Source organism: Podarcis vaucheri (assembly GCF_965113315.1).
Source record: "Podarcis vaucheri genome assembly, chromosome: 2".
Taxonomy (NCBI): Eukaryota; Metazoa; Chordata; class Lepidosauria; order Squamata; family Lacertidae; genus Podarcis; species Podarcis vaucheri.
The window spans coordinates 114,554,407-114,576,574 of NC_138760.1; the positions used below are offsets into that span (position 1 = coordinate 114,554,407).

A 22,168-nucleotide genomic window follows, 5' to 3' on the forward strand; every position below is an offset into this window, starting at 1 on the left:
AGGAGATATGGCGGAGACTGCCTCCTCAGCCTGACCCTTCCAGGGGGGAGGAAGAGGAAGACAGTTTAGATTTACAACAGGGGTTTGCGGGAGCTCACAGCTCAGAGGCAAATGGGGGGGGGAGTTGGGAAATAATGGGAGAGGAGGAAGAGGAGGAGGAAGCAGCAGAGAGATGACAGCCGATGGACACAGTGTCTTTAGAAAGCATTCCAGGACCACCACCACCACCCTGAACCCAGCAAGCCATAAAGGTAGGAGAGCAAAGAGCTCAAAGACAGAGGGCACATAGCAGCTCCCATAGAAGTGACAAATGAGGAAGTGGGAGAGATGGGGGGATGGAGATTCACTCGGGACAACACCATTATCCAAGAGGCTGGGTTCTATAGCCGCTCTCTGTAAATACTGAATAAAAAGAAACTTCCCTTGTCTTTATACTTTCCCTTTGTCTTTCTACTTTCTACTTTATTCTATATACTATACTGGCAATCAGCTGGGAGTCGCTCATAGCAGCCTGACACAGACCTCAGCTGATGCCTGATGGCATCTTACGTGGAAGACATGCCTATTCCTTTCACTGGGTTTTCTGTTCAGCTCTAGTTTTAAATTGTAACGCCTTGATGTGCTGAGCAATCTACTCTCAACCAACCTGCAGGTGAAACAGAATGGATGAACGCTGGCTTTATAGGCCATATTCCCTATTTTTTTCTGTTAGGCTAGCACTTTTCTGGTTGTAGCATCAGGAGGAGATATCTTGTTGCTATCTTCTCATGATCTCTTCAGGAAGGAACAATAGCGATGGCTAGCCAGAGCTGCAAAAGTTTAGACGAATACAAATTCAATATATTTATTGTCATTGTCCCATACAGAACAATGAAATTGAAAATCTACATAAGACATTCAAAAACCCCTTAAAAACTCTGAAACCCCATTTTAAAATACAATATACTATAGAGACTCCTTATGATGTGTTTAGAACCAAAATTGCATTTGCGTAGAACCTGTTTCTCAGGTGGTTAGTCCTGGTCTTTATAACCCTATACCTTCTTCCAGAAGGCAGAAGCTGAAAGAGATCATTTCTGGGGTGTGTACTATACTGCGCTATCTCTGCAGATTTCTTATGGCATCTGACAGCATAGATTTGATCTAAGGTGGGAAGAGTGCACCCAACCCCTTTCTGCCGCTGTAGTACATTTGAGCTTTTCCCTATTACTCAGTAACAGAAGGTTATGAAAGGAGACTAGTTCCCTCTCCAAATGTAAGGCCTAAGTTTAGTGGAGGTTGCTCCATTTGTGGCCAGCAATTTATTTTTAATTTTCCACTGAAATCCCAAAGCCAGAATCTTTCTGTCCCACCCGTCCTTCAATAATCCATTTCAATCTAGAGAATCCCAAATACTTTTCCGTTAAACTCTCATTCCCTGCACAGGTTAGTCATTCTCAATCCAAGGAGAGCACTATGGCCACAAAGTCCCACCAGTTTGGCTGAAAAACCTGGCAGTAGCTCAACTTCTGGCAAGCGAGACCTCACTTAGTTTGAGGAGCTAGGTTCAACTCAGCCCTTGTATAAGGCCAGGGGAACCTCCTTGGCTTCCCAGTTCATCTGGGCTTGAAAGGTACAAGAGGCTTCTGGCAACAACCTGGGGTGACTCTGGAGAGCAGCAGAGATGTGGGTTCTCTCTGCTTTTGCGGGGAATAATGTACTGATTGTTAGGAAAAATCCTAACAGGTTGAAGAATCAGCTGGATGCTGCACAGAATGTCCCAGACCTCAGAGGCCACCTGATACTATCTGATGTGTGTTCCTGGCAATTAGCAATACATCCATTGTCTAAGGTTGGGAGGAACCTTGTTGGCTTCTCGCTTCATCCCGGGGGATCTTGAAAGGTAGAGGACACCTCTGCCAATATGCTGGGATGGCTCCCAAGAGCAACAGAGGTGTGGGCAGAAGTTCCTTGGGCTTTTCGGCACACAGTGTACTGACTTTCAGACAAATCCAAATGGCCTAAAAGATCAGCTGAATGCTGCACAGAATGTCCCATATTCCGGTGGCCCTCTGATGCTATCTGAACAGGGAAGGACTATTATCAAAAGCATGATCTGTGATTTGTCCAGCTGGAGAAGTAAATTCGGTGTCCATTTCAACCATTAAATATGCCAGACAGGGACATGGCTAGGTGACAACAAGCTGCTGACTTATAAAGTCTTGTACAACTTGAGACCTGATTACTTGAAGGAGTGTCTGCCTGCATATTAAGATCTGTGGGAGAGGCCCGCTTGATGATTCTGAAGCCCCCTGAGATATGTTATGTAGGGGTGATTCCCTGCTCAGTTGTGCTACCCTTGGCCCTCTGATATATGGGTAGTGCTGATTCTGATGAGTTTGAGGCACCAACTTTAGGCATATCGTTTCACTGAAACATTTGCTGGAGCTTAGCGCCTCTGCCTATTTCTTGTAGTTTTCTTTGCTGTCAAGAAAGATGTGATGGACTCATCCCTGTTGGACTGCCTTGGCCCACTCGCACGCCGCCCCTGAGCTAGAAGGAAGCCACTTCCTGAACCCCACCCCAGGCATGAGCTACTCACATGGTTGGCAGAGGAAGGCTGAGGCTCCTCCCCTTTACACACACGGACATTTGGGCCCCTCTCCCAGGGGCTGATGGGAGATGTAGCAAAGGCTGGTGCCATGTTGGAAGGCACCAATGCAGCTGCCATCCCAGGAGCTGCTTTTACAGCCTCCATCCACAGGCCACGCAAAATTGGGGTGCCCGTGATGAAGGAAGAGCCCAGGACACTTTCAAGGAAAGCAAGGTAGCCCTGCTTAAAGGTAAAGGTAAAAGGTAAAGGGCCCCTGGACGGTTAAGTCCAGTCAAAGGTGACTGTGGGGTGCGGCGTTCATCTTGCTTTTCAGGTTAAGGGAGCCAACGTTTGTCCGCAGACAGCTTTCCAGGTCATGTAGCCAGCATAACTAAACCGCTTTTAGTGCATCAGGAGACTGTGATGGAAACCAGAGGACACAGAAACGTCGTTTAATTTCCCGCCACAGTGGTACCTATTTATCTACTGGAATTTTGACGTGCTTTCGAAATGCTAGGTTGGCAGGAGCAGGGACAGAGCAACAGGAGCTCACCCCGTCATGGGGATTCAAACCGCTGTCCTTCCAATCGACAAGCCCAAGAGGCTCAGTGGTTAAGACCACAGCGCCACCGCTTAAAACGGGGCACTTGGCCGGCATGTAATATATACCACATTTTTAACCCATTGCTATTGCAATGGGTTACAAACGAGCTATAAAATATTTTAAATAAACAGATGAATAAAAATAATCAAAAGCGGAACAGTGCAATATTGAGTAAGAGAGACTGAATTGCCTTTATTGTCAGTATGGTTTTCACCCTTTTGAGGATGAAGGCCACTTGCAAGCCGACCCCTTCCATCCCTGGTAACAGTGGCAGATGAAACTGCTTTTCAGGGCCTTTCTTTCCTTCTGCCTCAGATATCCTTTCACGAGGACTTTTCTTGCATCGGAGCTATCGAAGACAATCTTATAACGGTGAGAAGGCAAATGCAGATAAGCATCCGATTCACTGTTTCTACGAACGCATCTTCCATTCATGTTGCAGAGAGTTTTGCTGCAGAACGTGGCCGCAGAAGTCACATTAATGATGTAACGTCCCAAGGGACCACTTATATAGCTTTTCAGTTGCAAGCAGCTTGCCTAAAAGAAAACAAAGACAACAACAGGCTTAGTGGCAGAGCGATACCTTGCACATCTACAGGGAAGTAAACCCCACAGGGTCCACGGTGGCTCACTCCCATATAAACTGGAATATTGGGTTGCAGATTGCATCTCTATTGCCAAATGACCAGGACAGATACTTGTCTGAGTGATCAAGGAATGTGTCCATGGCAAAGAAGGGAATGGGGGGGGATTACCTAAATCTCATTATTATTTATTTATCTGTATGTTTCTACAGCCCTATGGTAGGGAGGAAAGCAGCAAAATGGGTTCTTCATTTTACTCCTCATCTTTTTCTGTAATTTCCAGATCTGTTGACACCACCACGGGATGCGGGTGGCGCTATGGGTTAAACCACAGAGCCTAGGGCTTGCCGATCGGAAAGTCAGCAGTTTGAATCCCCGCGACGGGGTGAGCTCCTGTTGCTCGGTCCCTGCTCCTGCCAACCTAGCAGTTCGAAAGCACATCAAAGTGCAAGTAGATAAATAGGTACCGCTCTGGCGGGAAGGTAAACGGTGTTTCCATGTGCTGCTCTGGTTCTCCAGAAACGGCTTCGTCATGCTGGCCACATGACCTGGAAGCTGTACGCCGGCTCCCTCAGCCAATAAAGCAAGATGAGCACTGCAACCCCAGAGTTGGCCACGACTGGACCTAATGGTCAGGGGTCCCATTACCTTTACCTTGACACCACCACGACGTGTAGGTATATAGGTTTGCCTAGTAGGAGAGCCCACTCAGTTGAGCCACCAAGATTGTCACATTCAGGTGGTATACTAAGGGCTTCAGTGAGAGCCAGTGTGGTGTAGTGGTTAAGAGCGGTAGTCTCGTAATCTGGGGAACCGGGTTCGCGTCTCCGCTCCTCCACATGCAGCTGCTGGGTGACCTTGGGCCAGTCACACTTCTGTGAAGTCTCTCAGCCCCACTCACCTCACAGAGTGTTTGTTGTGGGGGAGGAAGGGAAAGGAGAATGTTAGCCGCTTTGAGACTCCTTAAAGGGAGTGAAAGGCGGGATATCAAATCCAAACTCTTCTTCTACTCTGCATTTACATTTTGCCCTGCTTTTTCTGAGCTCTCCCCCCTTCTCTCTCTCTCTCTCTCTCTCTCTCTCTCTCTCTCTCTCTCTCTCTTTCTTTCTTTCTTTCTTTCTTTCTTTCTTTCTGCCCTAGAGCTTTCACCACGAAAACCAGCTCTTTGAAAAATCTCTTTTCTCCTTTACTTTTTTTTTTGGTTCTTTTTATGATTTTGAATTCTTGAGAGCCCTCTGTTTATCTTACTCATATGTCAGTTTTATTTTCTGAAGCCCAGAGCTTTTTTTCAGAGAGTACTCAAGGCTACGCAGCACCGGCACCTCTTTTTTGTTGTTAAAAAAGTGTGGCACTTACTTCATGGTGATTACTGGCACCCATTTTCCTTTTTTAAAAAAAAGCACTGCTGAAGACTTATATTTGGGGTAAAAAGATACATACAGAGAGGTGTTGGACAGAAGAGGAAGGCAGGCAAGAAAGGTCTTTCTCAAGGTGTGAGGTTGAGGAAGGGGGAAGCTCCCAGGTGAGAGCTGGGAGGATTTACTTCCCTGTATGTGCACTGAACATTAAGATACAATTGTGATAGATTTTGTGTTGTTGTTGCTGCTGTTCTGTTCTGTTCTGTTCTATTATTTTATTTTATTTTTCTTTCTTCTTTCTCCCCCCTTTCTTCTTCTGTTACATCTTTTTGTTTCTTTTTCTGCTTTACATTATTATTATTATTATTATTATTATTATTATTATTATTCTTTAGACCAGTTTGGTTTTTTACTGTATTACAGTGGTACCTCAGGTTAAGTACTTAATTCGTTCCAGAGGTCCATTCTTAACCTGTAACTGTTCTTAACCTGAAGCACCACTTTAGCTAATGAGGCCTTCTGCTGCCGCCGTGCCGCCAGAACCCGATTTCTGTTCTTATCCTGAAGCAAAGTTCTTAACCTGAAGCACTATTTCTGGGTTAGCGGAGTGTGTAACCTGAAGCATATGTAACTTGAAGCGTATGTAACCTGAGATACCACTGTATGTGTAAAAAAACAAAATTAATACACAGGGGTGGGGAGAGAAGAAGATGAGAGGTTACCCAAGAATTCTTGCAAAATCAAATTCATTTTCTTAATTCACTTACTTTACTTAGGGCATACCGATGGTTTCCCCACAGGACGACTCCTGCAGTCCCCAATGCTGCACTCTCACCAATTGTATTCACCAAGTCTTCCTGAAAAGTAAAGCAGGAACATGCATAATAACCAAGAGGCAAAGGTAAGGCACTGCTGTGATGTCCCCATATGAACCAACCTGCGATCATAACATGAAGCTCTTCTTCATGTGCCTCCTACACGAGAGGACCAGAGAGCAACAACACAAGAACGGGCCTTTTTTGTGGTGGCTCCCTCCTTGTGGAGCACTCTCCTCAGGGATGCTCACATGGCACCTTCATTACATAGTTTTAGGCACCAAGCAGTAGCCTTCTTCTCCCAGGGCTTTGGCGAATTAAACGATCTATGGCCTTTTAAACTGTGTTGGGGGGGCGGGTATAGCTTTTGTTTATTACTATGGTGTGTATTTTTGTGTTTTTATATTGTAAACCATTCCATGATCCTTCGATGAAGGGTGATATAGAAATAATAATAATAATAATAATAATAATAATAATAATAATAATAATATACACACTCGTTTTGCTTTTCTTTGCCTTTTTTGGTTCACCGTTGCAGAAACCACTAAAGAAACAGGTTTTTTGAACACTACAACCCACCCCCCTTGCAACACCTGTTTGCCAGAGATTTCACTGGTAGGAATGTGCACACCAGAGGGTATAATGCCGTTTTCTACAACACTGTCAACGCTCTTTTACAAACAAAGGCTAATGTCTATCTCCTGTGAAAACATGCAGCAATTTCAAGAGTGTGGGATCAATCTGAATGACCAGGATAGGTAAAGGTAAAGGTAAAGGGACCCCTGACTGTTAGGTCCAGTCGCAGGCGACTCTGGGGTTGCGGCGCTCATCTCACTTTACTGGCCGAGGGAGCCGGCGTACAGCTTCCGGGTCATGTGGCCAGCATGACTAAGCCACTTCTGGCGAACCAGAGCAGCACACGGAAACACCATTTACCTTCCCGCTGGAGTGGTACCTATTTATCTACTTGCACTGTGTGCTTTCGAACTGCTAGGCTGCCAAGAGCAGAGACCAAGCAACGGGAGCTCACCCCGTCGCAGGGATTTGAACTGTCGACCTTCTGAACAATCCAAATGACCAGGATAGGGCACAATAAATGTGAACCCTTTTCAGCACCCATAAAGCTCAAAAACTCTGTATTCCGAAAACTGCATCCCTGCTACCTGTGTAACTCAACTCTGAAACTGCCTGGATAGCTCAGTTGGTTAGAGCATGGTGCTGACAGTGCCAAGGTTGCTGGTTTGATCCTGGCAACTGCATATTCCTGCATTGAAGGGGGTTGGGCTGCTCGACAATCCTCAGGGTCCCTTCCAACTCTACGATTCTACTGTGAGCTCCCATGCCACCTCCGGCCCTGTGCTTTTCTACAACTCTGTGAACCTGTTGGGAAAAGTCGCCATGTCAACAGTATGTGGGTGATGTCCAGCTCTTATTCAGGAGAGGATGTGCAGTTGCTGGATCGGAGTCTGGGTGCAGCAATGAGTTGGGTGAGGGCCAATGAATTGAGACTGAACTCTGTCAAGATGAAAGTGCTGGTGGTGGGCAGTACTTGGCTCCATGCTGGATGAGGCCGAACTCTTCCAGAAGGATCAGGTGCATAGATTGGGCGGTATTCAAGGACCCAACACTGGAAGGCTGTCTGGATACTTCAAAAGGAGTTCCTGCGCTGGGAGGTGGTGTAAAATGGGACTGCCAGGCTTCTGGGTAGCATTGCCATTTGGGAATGGACCTTGCCAATCCTTAAAGAACAGCACCGGGATGCAAGTAGGCCCAGGTTCGGACTTTGGTCTCTAAAGTAGGTTCCTGGGCCCAAAATACTTGAATGCTTGCCTCTGCCATTATGTGGTACTATCTACAGCAGAGGCCCTGTTGTGGTCCTGTGACTGTGGCACATCATGCAGCCAACTCACATAGCTCATTGTCAGTTATGGCTGTAGAACTTCGCTGTGGTGCTCTGCTGAGGAACTCTCTCCCACTAGAAATATCACACACACACACAAACACACTTTCTGCTGTTGCCAACTTTTCATCACCACATGAAGAAATTTCTGGTGTGTTTAAAGGCATCGGCTCCTGGAGGCCAAGGCACTTTGACACCCCCATCTCTTTTTTTTGAAAGGGCAGAGCCCCCTCAATATTGTCCAGAGAATCTGGCACCTGTGTGTGTATTGTGAATTTAGGGAAGAGAGCGCTTAGTCCTGCTCTGCTCACCATGACAGTATATTTCTTTTTAGAGTGTTTATGGTTTAAATGCATATATTTGTGGTTTAAATGTCTATGTATATGTCTTATAGTACACATATATTGGGGCTGCTATACGTCCGGGTTTTCCTTTCCTGGACATATCCAGGATTCGTCCAGGTGGAATTCCTGAAAACCCGGACATATGGCAACTCACGCCACAAGTGTTGTTATTTTGTCGATTTTCCTTAAAAATACCTCAAAAACTCGATATAGTTTTTGGGAAATTTTTCAAAAAAAAAAAGCAGCTCAGAAACTTTAGTCAAAGAAAGAAAGAAAGAAGAAGAAGAAGAAGAAGAAGAAGAAGAAGAAGAAGAAGAAGAAGAAGAAGAAGAAGAAGAAACGCTTAACAACTTTTGTCTCTGGATTTTCACTTTTTGAAATATAGCAACCCTAACATATATGATTGTGGAGGTTCAGCTCAGGCCAACTCATTCTGGGCCATTCTGGGGACAACCCAGCCTGCCCTGGAACTAGCCTTAAATTGTTTTGGGGAGCAGCAAAAACCTGCTGAGAGCCGGGAGCTTCCATTCTGCAAAGTGCTCCTCCATAAGTGGCCCCTCTGAATGAGCAATCTGCAGGAAAGTCCCTTGCAAGGCAACAACTGTTCAAGAGAATGTCTATTTGTGTGACCACTGCACTTTTGGAGCCCAAAGGATACTAGTTCACTCTCTGGAGAAGGGATTTCTGGTTTCAGAGCATTGCCTACTTAGTGACAGAAGCTGTCCTAGGATCTCGCATGAATTTCTTTCTCTAACATTGGAGCTTTCATGTGTATACAATCAGCTCTCAACAGTAATGTTTAAGCTGGTTCTGGGAGGTTTATAGCTTCTAGTCTATGCCTTTCTCCTTACCTCTGTCAAAGGGCTGTACGTTCTGGCATAAAATGGCCTAGAATACACAAAAACAGGCAAGGCATAGTCCTTTCTAGCCATGGTAGCAACACGCATTGCTTCCATAACCCGATAGCGCACAAATCTCTGAGAGTTCCGACTTGACTGCAGCCTGTGCTGCAGGTATACGGAAGGATATAGGGCAGTGCTTTCTTTCCATAACCAAAGCAGACGGTCGTTCAATTTCAAGTCTAGCTTTTCACATTTTCCTGTGTATTTATCTGGATGCTCCATGAAATTATAATTATGGCATTCCGGGTATACATAGTAACCCCAGAGTCCCTTTGGTCTCATTCTTTTCACTTGGATAAGGGTGTTCTTCATAAACGTCTCCCCTGCCTTTTCAAATGCTTGCTTGGCGGCGCTCCTGATTCTGAAACTAGACCAGTGAGGATTCTCCTTTCTAATAGGTTCGAGAGACCTAATTTTGTACATATTTCTAGTGCCCACGTTCCTCATCCACTGGGGCTTCCAGTCTTCCCAGTCAATGACTCCAAGTCCCTGGAATTGATTCATAGGTATGGCCTTTTTGAGATCAGACTTGACTTTGGCAATGTGCTTGTAAAGGTTTCCGCGCTGTGGTATTCCTCCATTGATGGGCTTAACAGGGGTCTTTAAATAGGGATAGTAGCCCAAGCGATTGTGATAAAATATTGTCACAGTGGAGCCACTCAAATCGTCATTGGGATTTGCATGAATTTTAAAAGTTCTAAGGTCTAAATCCACCTTGTACCGCAGCTGGCACAGTCTGGTTGGTGCGTTCCATAGCACTACGAAAGGCTTGCGTGCGAACAATGGAGTCCTCGCATGCATAATTTCTTTACCATCCACCACCATCACTAACATCCAGACTCCTAGACATGTAATCCACAGATGGCGCAGAGTATGCCATTTTTCTGATACTGCTGTGGCAACTTCATCAAAGGGTGGAAGGAGGGAGGGGGAAACAGAAAGAAAACATTAGTGAACAGTGAAGACAATATCTTTAAAAAACAACATTGTGATTTGATTTTACAAATGAAAAAATAATTGCAATGCCAAATACATATCCCTAAAATGAGATTTCTCTTAATCTTGTGACTCCCCCTCCCGCACATACACATCACTTCCACGAGTCCTATTGTCAACATTTCCAACTGCATATTATTTCATAGTCTATGTTTTATATCAATCCATATTATCCATGATATTTGTTACATTATAAGTGAGATTTAAATCCTGCTAATGTTTTCATCTGCTTACAGTGGTCTGCTAAATCAATTATAAATTTCTCCCATCCTTCCTTGAATTTCTTGTCTTCTTGGTCTCTGACTTTCCCAGTCAGTTTTGCCATTTCAGCATAGTCTAACAGCTTAGTTTGCCATTCCTCTCTGTTAGGGACTCTTTCTTCTTTCCATCAGTGAAGACAAGACCTAACATAACTTTTTCTAAATGGTGAATCAGTTAAAAATCAAGCCCTAGAGCAATTTAGCCCCAGTAAGGCTGCTGCAGAGGCCCGATTGGCAAGTCAGCCTTTCCCAGAAATCAACCCCAGGTTGCAGAATCTAATGTAGCAAAACAGGCACCAACCTCTCCATGTGCAACCCAGGGCTACAATCTACAATCATGGTTTTTAACATTAAGGAAGGGTTAAGGAATGCTTTTGATAAGCTAGATGGACACATGATGTCCTACTGTTTACATTCATAATGTGTTATTACTTTGTCTTTTTTAATCGCTGTGGTGGTCATGTGGGATTGCTATGAGGAATTATGAAAAATGAAGCAAGCCACTGTGTCAGCAGAGAAAGCATTGTTTTGACTGGGTTTGAGTCATTGACACGATTTCTGATTCAACCCCACAAGTCTTCATCTCTGCCCCATTTTCTCTATGCCTGACAGTCATGTACAGTGGTACCTCAGGTTAAGTACTTAATTCGTTCCGGAGGTCCGTTCTTAACCTGAAACTGTTCTTAACCTGAAGCACCACTTTAGCTAACGGGGCCTCCTGCTGCTGCTGCGCCGCCGCCGCACAATTTCTGTTCTCATCCTGAAGCAAAGTTCTTAACCTGAAGCACTATTTCTGGGCTAGCGGAGTCTGTAACCTGAAGCGTATGTAAGCTGAAGCGTATGTAACCCAAGGTACCACTGTATAAGCATTCTACACAGACCAGTTGCTTACCAGGCATCCTGGGTACATAAAGATAAGGAGGTAGCTTTGATGGAGCTTTTGTTAATCTTAGGGCCAGGAAACAGAGTTCAGAAGGAGGTGGTAAAATGCCTGTCCTTCCTTTCCTATGGTTTATTACCTCCGGGGTTTGATGAATGCATTCCTCCTTGATTCCTGTTTATTTAGCCTGAACATGTATGCATGCTCAAATAGGAAGTAGTTCTTTGTAGTTAAGAGGCTTCCTCTGATCTGACTTTGTCCCCACGTGGGGATTTTTGAAATGCTCAGAGGAAATCTGATTGGCTCTTACAAACGCTGTGTAAAAGTTCTTTTGGTAATAAAAATGGCCTCCGCCAGGGTGTGGCAAGCAAACTTTCTCCCAAAGGTCTTGCTCGTCAAGCCTCGTGTCTATTGTATTAATCAGGGTCCAGTCCTTCCTTTGCCTTCAGAACACAACAAATCGCTTAATTTTTAATCATTTTATGCTGCTATATTGGTTAAACACTCCTCATATGTCCCTGTATGGTGTTTTACCCTATTTTTGCTGCATTCACACTACAATACCCCTCTCATGGTATTTGAGGGACAGGGTTCAGGGAGGGAGAGATAATTAAAATGTGACAGCAGAGGGCAGGGCAGAGCAAGCAGCAGCCAGCAGCAGGTACAGAAACAGCATTACTTACATTTGACCAAAAAAGGAGAGAGAAAGGTAAAAAAAAAAATGTTATCATTGTCAAGTATTGTTTTGGAACAATGTCTCTAATATTGTTCTAATGGGGGTGGGGGGGAATAACGTTAAACAGGTCCATGTAGATCCAGCCCTACTCCCTCCCCTTCAATGCCAACTTGGTCTTTGTAGAGAGGATGCTTCCAGAGGGGAGAAAAGTTCCATGAAAATTTTAAAGCCCAGTTACTTCCCTGTAGCAATCTAACAGCTGGTACCCCACCTGCATTGCTCATAGCCTTGCACTTAGCAGAGCCTAGCAACAAGGACACAGGCGGGAGTTTTGTAGCCTAAGGTCATCCCTGTTGCAGAATGGGAAACTACTAGTCCCTTAGCTACCACCAATTCACAGTCTACTTTGGCATAAAGTGGGAAGGTGAAATTAGAAATGCTTCTGAGGGAGTACATCATGTGTTGTGTTACTGTCTAGAGGGGCTGGGAGCTGGGGGCACTGTCATACAGTGGTTCCGCTCCTTCCTCCTGGGCCATGTCTAGAAAGTGGGGGGGGGATGAGTGTTCAGACTCCTGGGCTCACACTTGTGGGATGACTCAGGGTTCTGTCCTTTCCCCATGCTTTTCAACAGCCACTTCCAGCCACTGGAAGCCACTGGAAGAGAGCAACAGGGGGTTTGGGCTGGATGTCCATCAACATGCGGATGATACCCAGCTCTACCACTCTTTCAAATCAGAACCAGTGAAGGCGGTGAAGGTCCTGTGTGAGTGTCTGGAGGCGGTTGGAGGATGGATGGCGGCTAACAGATTGAGGTTGAATCCTGACAAGACAGAAGTACTGTTTTGGGAGGACAGGAGGCGGGCAGGTGTGGAGGACTCCCTGGTCCTGAAGGACGAAGTGCGCAGCCTGGGAGTCATTCTGGACTCACAGCTGTCCACGGAGGTACAGATCAATTCTGTGTCCAGGGCAGCTGTTTATCAGCTCCATCTGATACGCAGACTGAGACCCTACCTGCCTGCAGACTGTCTCGCCAGAGTGGTGCATGCTCTAGTTCTCTCTCACTTCGACTACTGCAATGCACTCTATGTGGGGCTACCTTTGAAGGTCACCCGGAAACTACAACTAATCCAGAATGCGGCAGCTAGACTGGTGACTGGGAGCGGCCGCCGAGACCATATAACACTGGTCTTGAAAGGCTTACACTGGCTCCCAGTACGTTTCAAAGTGTTGGTGCTGACCTTTAAAGCCCTAAATGGCCTCTGTCCAGTATACCTGAAGGAGCGTCTCCACCCCCATTGTTCTGCCCGGACACTGAGGTCCAGTGCCGAGGGCCTTCTGGCGGTTCCCTCGCTGCGAGAAGCCACGTTATGGGGAACCAGGCAGAGGGCCTTCTTGGTAGTGGCACCCACCCTGTTGAATGCCCTCCTACCAGATGTCAAAAAGAAAAATAACTGCCAAACTTTTAGAAGACATCTGAAGACAGCCTTGTTTAGGGAAGCTTTTAATGTTTAATAGGTTATTGTATTTTAGCGTTTTGTTGGAAGCCGCCCAGAGTGGCTGGGGAAACCCAGCCAGATGGGCGGGGTAGAAATTATAAATTGTTGTTGTTGTTGTTGTTGTTGTTGTTGTTGTTGTTATGGTTTCATAGCAAACCATCAGCACTGGTTTAAAGGTGTGTTTTTGTTTGTTTGCAGATTTGTTTTCTGCAAATTTATTTTCCAAAAGATTGAACCATATCTATGGAGATTCAAATATGCTGGATATTTAAGGTGAGTTATGTGTATATGCTGGCTGCAGACACCATTTTAATATTGAAGTAAGCCCCTCTTCCCCGCGATGGTATTTACCAACACAGTAGCAGCCATAGTCATCCTCTGTTTGTTTTGGGCTTCCAGAGTTAGCCTCTCAGAGGTTGTCCCTGCTGAAACATCCCAAACTACCCATCAAAGCTCAAAAAGCAGCTTAGGGATTTCTCTGATTTTAGGAAGGAAGGTGGTAGGTGGGACTTACCTCCACACCTGAGGCAGAGCAAGACTGCAAGCAGCCATTTCTGAGCCAATCCTGGCCCCCAATTATCAAAGAAGAAGCCCTGCTGCATCAGAAAGCCTCTTTGTACTGAGAGGAGGCTGGTTTTGAAGGATGTCAGCTGAGAGAAAGCAGGCTTGCAAGGCAGACTCAGATTCCTGGCAACCATAGTTGTGTAACCTCTAGAAAGCAACGCATTGCTCAGTTTGAGGAACCAGGAGCAAGTGGTCCATTATATGAGGCTGGGAGGAGCCTTCTTGGCTTTTCAGATCACCTGGCCCTGGTGGGTTTGAAAGGTGCTATAAGCCTCTGGCAATATGCTGGGGTGGTTCTAAAGAGCCGCAGAGATGTGGGCAGTGGTTCCATTGGGATAGTTGGAGCATAATGTACTGATTGCTCAGATAAATTCAAGTGGGTTGATGGATCAGCTGAAGCCTTATAGAATGCCCTCAATAAGAACATGAGAAGAGCTTGCTGGATCAGGCCAGTGAACTTCTAGTCCAGCATCTTGTTCTCACAGGATAGCTCAGTTGGTTAGAGCATGGTGCTGATAAAGCCACTTCCGACCCTCAGGAGGAGGTGGTGTTGTGGGCTTCACGCCCCCAACACACGCGTGGGGGCTGGCTTCCAGCCCCCGCGCAATCAGGGGAATCCTCAGGGCCGCATCATCCCCTGAGCCAGCTAATCGGCTTGCTCGGGGTGTGTGGCTTGCCTCACTTAAGGCAAGTGCGGCCCCGGGATCTCCCTCTTTTGGCCGCTCAGCTGCTGACGTTTCCCACCTGCCCACCCTTTAAGGTTCCCCTTCTGACCTTGCTATGGACCTCGGTTGGTCACCGTTAAGGGGCCTGGTAGGATTTTTTTCCACTTGGCAAATTGTCACTGGCCATTTGGTTTTTCGCCTACCTCGTAGCAAATTGTCACAACTACTTTGGTTTTGGCGGTTAGGCATTGGTAGGGGTATTGTTATGCAGATCTGTTGGGGGGGAACACTTCACCTCCCCCGGATATTGAAGGGTAGTCCGGTAAAGGATTCCAGCGGGCGTGGCCTCATCCGAAGCCTATGGAGGCCAGGGCCTAAAGCGCCCCCCCCGAGCGGTGACGCCGGGGGAGTCCCTAGCTGATGTGCATCAGCAGGGCTCCCCCTGCTGGTGTTAACCCTTCCTGGTCTTCAAGCAAACAGGCTGAAGCAGGATAGTTGGATAGGACCAATGCCTAAGCCAATACCACTCATCACCTGTAACCAATTAAGTTGTGGCCAATTTTAGCCCATTAACCTAAAATAATGGTATCACATGTCTTTATTTCTACTGGTGGGAGGCAAGAACTTGCCACGCAACACCAAGATCTTAGGTTTGATCCCCGTATGGGGCAGCTGCATTGCAGTGGGTTAGACTCAATGATCCTCAGAATCCCTTCCAACTCTACAATTCAATGATTCATCCGGAAGCTTAAGGGAAGCAAAAAAAGCAGGACATGAGCACAACAGAACTATCTTCACATGTGATTCCCAGCAACTAGCATTCAAGGGCATACTCTGATCTCTGAGACCTCTTTATGTCTGTCAGGGACCGTGCTGAAGGAATGGTGGGAGCCTCCCCCTCCCCCTGCTCCTGTTCAGAATCCTGAATCTTCCCAGGAGCAGTGGGGCAGTATAGATTTGGAACAGTGGTTTGCAGAGGGACATAGTTCAGAAGACAAAAGTTGGGAAGAGCTAGGTGGTGAACAGCTAGGAGGAGAAGAACTGGGAGAGTTAACTCATTGCGTGACCAGGCGGTGACCGCCCCAGCCCCCAGGGACCAGCAGAAAGGAATAATGACTCTGACAAAGTGTTATGGAATTAAAATTTGGCCACAACTTTATTCATCATCATCATAGACTTTATTGCACTAGCCAAAGCCCATGGCATCGTTCACAAGGGGAACAAAAGGAAAAACAGCAATAACCATAAAAACATTTAGCACTGCAAGTGCAATAGACGACGGTCAAGTCTCCTAGAAATTATTTGTTGCATAAGATAGAATAGCAGGGAAATCTCAGGCAAAATATGCCTTTTTAAATGTCCGAATCCCCTTTGCAGTTGACCGCTATTTTATCTAGCTCTTTTCTCCTGATCTTCTTAGCTGCCAATGCATATAGTGCTACTTTATAAGTTACAAAGTCATCAGAATCATTCAGCAGCCATTTCACCCTTTCCACCCTGTTAGCATGCATTCCATTCGTAAGCAGGGGTTTTATAAATCGGTCTCTTGGATCTATATGGAGCAGGCATTGCAATAAATACAGATCCTCTACACAGGGTTGCCCACATATACAAAGTCTCTCCTCGTACTGTACTTTGCCGTACCGACCATCCAACACCATCGAGGGCATCGATTGGAATCGTAATTCTGTAAAAGCGATTCTTAGTACAGCAAGTGGGAGCTTTGTCAGAAATCTAGCTCGGGTGTGCTCCATTTTAATAAGTGGGAACCATAGTGAACTTTTGATAGAGGCAACTGTGGATAAATTCCTTTCTACATCGGACCTAAAGAGACAATCTCTTAGGCTCCTCCTATCCATCTTCATGGTCACCTGACGATCTTGTAATTGATATTGGGACAAGAGGCTTTGGGTGCCGGCCTTCCAGCATTTGGTCTGTTCCCATTCAGTGTGGGACATAGCGGGGAATCTCTCCTCCGAGAATGATTGGAGTCTTTTCACATAGTTTAGACACTGATAGTCAATTCTAGCCCATATTGTTGTCACGTCCACTTCAACACGGATAAGAGCAGCTGGGGTCCCGTTGGGGAGCAAGAGCACTTTCCTGAGAAATTTGTTCTGCACTATTTCTAAGGCTTTGTTAGCATTTGGGTCCATGCCCCTTATCACTGCTCCATAGAGCATTTGGGAAACCACTTTATTGGCGAAGATTTTCAGCACAGGTTCTACACTGGCCACCCAGTGTAAAATAGAATTTCATTAGTGCTCCACAAGCTTTCTGCCTGGTGGAACAGCTCTGTCTTGCAGTCCCTGCTGAAAGATGTCAAGTCCCGCAAGGCCCTAATCTCTTGTGACAGAGCGTTCCACCAGATCGGAGCCACAGCCAAAAAAGCCCTGGCTCTGGTTGAAGCCAGCCTAACCTCCCTGTGGCCTAGAATCCCCAAGATGTTTTTGTTTAGGGAAGAAAAGGCTAAAGGATTCCGCCCAAGGCCTTAAACCACCAAAGTTGTGACAAATTGCTACGGTGAAGACAAAACCTGCCAATGCAGGAAAATTTATTCCCGGTTCTTCAACAGCAAACAGTCAAAACACCGTAGCAGGGCCTGCTAAACTGGAAGAAAAAAGGGTAACCTGCAAACAAGAAACATTAAACAAAGGGAGGGTTGGGTGGGTGGGTGAAGCTCCTGAGCTGACTGCCTGGCTACTGCCAGCTCCTTCCCCTATTTATGCAACTGGCCCCACCTCTCAGCAGTGTAAATTGACTAACTGAGGCTGGGCGTTAACCTCCAAAGAATAACAACTGAGGCGCAGGCCAGCCCATACAACCAGTAAGTTCCCTGGGGTCCAAAGAGCTGCACGCAATCCCGCAAAGGGTGTCAGCTTCGCCTTTGAGCCAGTGCCACCTACTGGGCTCAACCTCTTCAGCCCCGACTGGGCCAGGTGATCTGGAAAGCACTTCCAGAGACCTTCCACGCAGGAAGCAGGTCTAAGTGCTGTGGACTCACAACTCAGAGCTGTGAGCACCAAACTCACTTCCAGTAGTCAGCGGAGAACAGCAGAGCATGAATCACTCAAACGACAGCTCTGTAGAATGTTGTTGTTTAGTCGTTTAGTCGTGTCTGACTCTTCGTGACCCCATGGACCAGAGCACGCCAGGCACTCCTGTCTTCCACTGCCTCCCGTAGTTTGGTCAGACTCATGTTTGTAGCTTTGAGAACACTGTCCAACCATCTCGTCCTCTGTCGTCCCCATCTCCCAACATCAGGGTCTTTTCCAGGGAGTCTTCTCTTCTCATGAGGTGGCCAAAGTATTGGAGCCTCAGCTTCAAGATCTGTCCTTCCAGTGAGCACTCAGGGCTGATTTCCTTAAGAATGGATAGGTTTGATCTTCTTGCAGTCCATGGGACTCTCAGGAGTCTCCTCCAGCACCATAATTCAAAAGCATCAATTCTTCGGTGATCAGCCTTCTTTATGGTCCAGCTCTCACTTCCATACATCACTACTGGGAAAACCATGGCTTTAACTAAACAGACCTTTGTTGGCAAGGTGATGTCTCTGCTTTTTTCTTTTTCTTTTATTCTCTACAGCTACTGTACAAACTATCTACAAACTAAATGGAGATGCTGGGCTGCACTGAGTGTTACAGCTGCATGAGCAGCGACCTTATCTATACACAGATAACACTCAGACTCCCCCTTTGAAGTCAGGCTGGAGAGGAATAAGTAATGAGCCAAATCCGCCCCCTCCTTTCTGAAACATTAGCAGATTCTTGCAATGGGAGGGGTGAAATATCCTCAAAGGGCACCCATAGTGTAAAGTGTGAGTGCTCACTCTTGTTGGAGAGCCTACATCCGCCCAGCCCAAGATGATAAGGTATATAAGGTATGATAAGGTACAAGCAGATAAGGTGGCAGCTCAGAAACCAAAGTGGGTTGCGAGATCAGGTTGCAAGATGAAAAAGTGACTTGGGAGGGAGTGGGTGTAAACCTTATTTGGGAGCACCTTTACTCTGAGAATGGACTCTTTGTTCTTTTGCTGTGATCATTAAAGCCTCTTTAAATGGTAAGGGACTATTTTTGCTTTGTTCTGCTTATCTACAGGCAAAGGGAGGGAGGAAGCTGCTTCCCCGAAGCCTGACAATGTCTGACTTAGAAGGAATTATTCTTCCTTTTAATAAGTTTTCGGTCCACCCTCATATTTCTTGTTTCACCGGGCCCATATAGCATCAAAACAGTTGATGCGTGCAACTGGGGAGAGATGGCAGGTTGGTTGGCTGGTTAGTCATTTGGCTGAATCAATTTCACTTTGGATCCTGAGTGCAAGAACTGGGAGAAACATCATGATACACTTGGGCTAGGCTAATATCTAGGGTTCCCAAGTCCAGATTTTAATTTACAGTGGTACCTCGGGTTACATATGCTTCAGGTTACATACGCTTCAGGTTACAGATTCCGCTAACCCAGAAATAGTACCTCCGGTTAAGAACTTTGCTTCAGAATGAGAACCGAAATTGTGCTCCGGCGGCGCAGCAGCAGCAGGAGGCCCCATTAGCTAAAGTGGTGCTTCAGATTAAGAACAGTTTCAGGTTAAGAACGGACCTCTGGAACCGAATAAAGTACAAATTAAGAGGTACCACTGTATATTTAAGAGCTCCTCCAGACTTCCTTTTTAAATTGTGCACTGATGATTACTTGTGCTCGTGATGCTGCTTGCGATCCTGCTTTCAACGCATGTTGCACCTGCAAAAGTTTTGGGGCAGTCTCAGTGGTTCATGCATATATACCATAACTTTCTGATGAAATCCCATGATATTTTAAAACCACAAATGTTCTAGTATATTTTTGTCCCACTTTTGTGGCATGATAGCTCCCCTGGGCAGGAATAATGTGGTATGGTTGGGGGGAAATCACAGTACAAAGCAGAGCAGATGAAATCCAGCACTAATACACTATTGTTGTGTCAAGAACATGTTACAGGAGACCCCCACCATAAAAACCCAGTCTGGAGGGGGTCTTAAGGACATGGAACAATGAGTTGTGCCTAGGTTTCTATCTGAACATCACTGTATTCTGGGCAGGAGCGTTGGGCAGAATTGTGGATCTGCTCTGTACATTCATCCTATTCCTTTGCATTGGCCGCACCATCTATTTACAGTGGTACCTTGGTTTATGAACTTAATCCATTCCAGAAGTCCGTTCTTAAACTGAAGCCATTCTTAAACCAAGGCACACTTTCCCTAATGAGGTCTTCCACCACCGGTGCCCTTCCACTATTTGACTTCCATTTGTAGACCAAGGTAAAGTTCGTAGACCAAGGTAAACTTCCAGTTTTGCAGAAGTTCACAAACTGAATAGTTCGTTAAGAGGGCTGTTCGTAATCCGAGGTACCACTGTAATTGAAAACTAGAGTTATCAAGTAGCTGTGATGAAAATGTGAGCCCCTTCAGTGTAGCACAATTTATTGATTTATAGTAGCATTTCTATACAGTGGTACCTCTGGTTAGGAACGCTTCAGGTTACGAGATCTGCTAACCCAGAAGTAGCTGCTCCTGGCCGGGAACTTTGACCCAGGATGTGAATGGAAATCGTGCAATGGAGGCACACGTGCAGCGGGAGGTCCCATTAGTGAAGGAATGCCTCAGGATAAGAACAGTTTCAGCTTAAGAACGGACCTCCGGAACGAATTAAGTTCATAACCAGAGGTACCACTGTATTGCCCTCTTATAAAATAACAAGGCGATGTGTAACAATGGGTGCTAGCATGTCCTTGGCCCATAGTTTATTTATGTGGTTCATAGCATCAGTGTAGTTAGCATGAGTCTAATATAAAATATGCCTTTCAGTAGTTATCTATGACCCTGGTGTAAACTCCTGTCTAAGAAGTGACCTTGTAGATACAAGCAAGCATCCTCACCATTAATGCTTGCCTTACTAAGCTAATTACTAATTACTAGTATGCTTGCATACTAATCTGGTGCTGGCCAGCAAAATTTAATTATCACTCTCCTGTAAGTAGGAAGCAGACTTATCACAGAGAATGATATTCATTTTAAGACACATTTATTATTCAGGAACCGTATAATTAACCAGATGGTTTTCCAAAATTAAGATCATGTCCCCTCAACTTCAAACTTATCTGTGTAAGCAGCATGTCGAACAAGCAGGAACGAGCATCAATAACCAATGATTCAAAAGGATTGAGGTAACATTATTTGCTCACTCAGGCAGACCTTTCACCCCTCCATAGAGAGTACTTGGCCCCAGAGTGTGCTTAAACCACACATTATCAATAATTAGGTAGCTCACAAGCCCCAATGCGATCCCCTCTCTGCTCTGTTTTCAAGGATCAACCCTACGCTCATACCCTATGCTCATATATGTGTCAGTATTCTCAGCACGCAGTCAGAGGTAACTGGCCTCACTCCAGGCAATCGGATGAGATACTTGTTGACCTTCCCGTCTGCGTCTCCCGGCAGGGCACAGGCAAGGCCATAAATCGGCGATCCTCCTCAAACGTGAGAAGAACACACCCTCCTCCTTCTCCCTCCCTGCATTCCCCCAGGGAGGGGAAAAGAGACAGACAGGAGTCCTATTTACATGTCTTTTATTCCTGTCATTCAGCAGTACAGAGAAACGTGTCTGTACCCTCCAGACTCCGGCAGTAGAGTCACAACTCCACCCCTGTACTTCCAGTACAGGTCAGATGACACTCTGAGCTAACATCCGGTGCTCAGTACAGAGAATAGACTGCCCCTTTTTCCCAACAGTACAGTTCCAGACAAAAACATCCTGTTTTGCATTCCAGCCACCTGCAGCTGGCTTTTGCATTGCTGCTTTTTCCTGACAATATGAACCTCATACCAAGGAATGGGTAAGAGGCGCTATTGCCTTGCTGATATAGGATTTGGAATGCGAGAGTTTAACTCTCACATTAGGCACCAATCTCTGATCCCTGGCATTGGGTTCTGCTTCCTTCCTGATTAGGTATGCCACCTCAGTCCCTTATTTTATTCTACTTTCAGTGTGGCTCTGGGGCACACTGTCACGCTCAACTTTTCAGGCTTGAGTAGTTAGGACTCTCTTTTCTCTCTATAATTAAGGTGGGTATTTACTCAAAAGGCTGTATTTGCTGTATTGATAATGTTGCTGTCTCTTTTCATTTCATGTAATAAACCAATCTTTCTTCATGTCTTTGGTGAATTAGCTTATTAGGCATACAATTTTTTTTTACAGAAACACATGCTGAATCTCCACAAAAGAACCCAATCTTCTCAGAGTGCCTAACAGTGGACAATTAACATAGAATGCTCTCTGCTAGCTCTCATGTTGGTGTGTAGATCACATAAGAAAGGTATTCAGTTGCAAATCTCCATTATGTTTGAGTTGGTCTTTTGTTCCCTCTCTCAGGCCACCAAGGAGACAGGTATGAAAATGATTCTCTCTAGAAACACAGCCTCAGACTGTAATGAAGGCTACAGGAGAGGCAGAGCTTTGTTTTCACTTCTATGTGAATTAATGTCATATGTCTAAGATGTGGTACCTGTGCTTGGA

The 22,168-nt window shown here is 45.8% G+C and overlaps 1 protein-coding gene and 1 long non-coding RNA gene across 2 annotated transcripts; one reads left to right on the plus strand and one right to left on the minus strand.

Annotated features, from left to right (window-relative positions):
• Positions 1-3,343: 3,343 nt before the first annotated feature.
• LOC309524903 (hyaluronidase-1-like) lies at positions 3,344-14,171 on the minus strand. Its single transcript, XM_082210123.1, has 4 exons — positions 13,906-14,171; positions 9,032-9,984; positions 5,886-5,975; positions 3,344-3,713 (listed from the first exon to the last, which is right to left on the minus strand). The coding sequence occupies exons 1-4, from the start codon at positions 14,087-14,089 to the stop codon at positions 3,387-3,389; spliced, it is 1,554 nt and encodes a 517-aa protein (XP_082066249.1). The 5' UTR covers positions 14,090-14,171; the 3' UTR covers positions 3,344-3,386.
• LOC309525558 lies at positions 5,937-22,144 on the plus strand. The gene is made up of 4 exons (XR_014216417.1): positions 5,937-6,019; positions 6,475-6,551; positions 13,590-13,664; positions 21,851-22,144. It is a non-coding gene; the product is annotated as an uncharacterized lncRNA (long non-coding RNA).
• The last annotated feature ends 24 nt before the right edge of the window (positions 22,145-22,168 follow it).

Excerpts from the sequence above, each read along its gene's own strand:
- LOC309524903 (XM_082210123.1), bottom strand. The coding sequence starts at position 14,089 with ATGGTTGCCAGGAATCTGAGTCTGCCTTGCAAGCCTGCTTTCTCTCAG. Across the intron at positions 9,985-13,905 it reads GCTCTGCCTCAGGTGTGGAG|TTGCCACAGCAGTATCAGAA; the intron begins GTAAGTCCCACC and ends CCTTTGATGAAG. Across the intron at positions 5,976-9,031 it reads CGTACAGCCCTTTGACAGAG|GAAGACTTGGTGAATACAAT; the intron begins GTAAGGAGAAAG and ends TTTACTTTTCAG.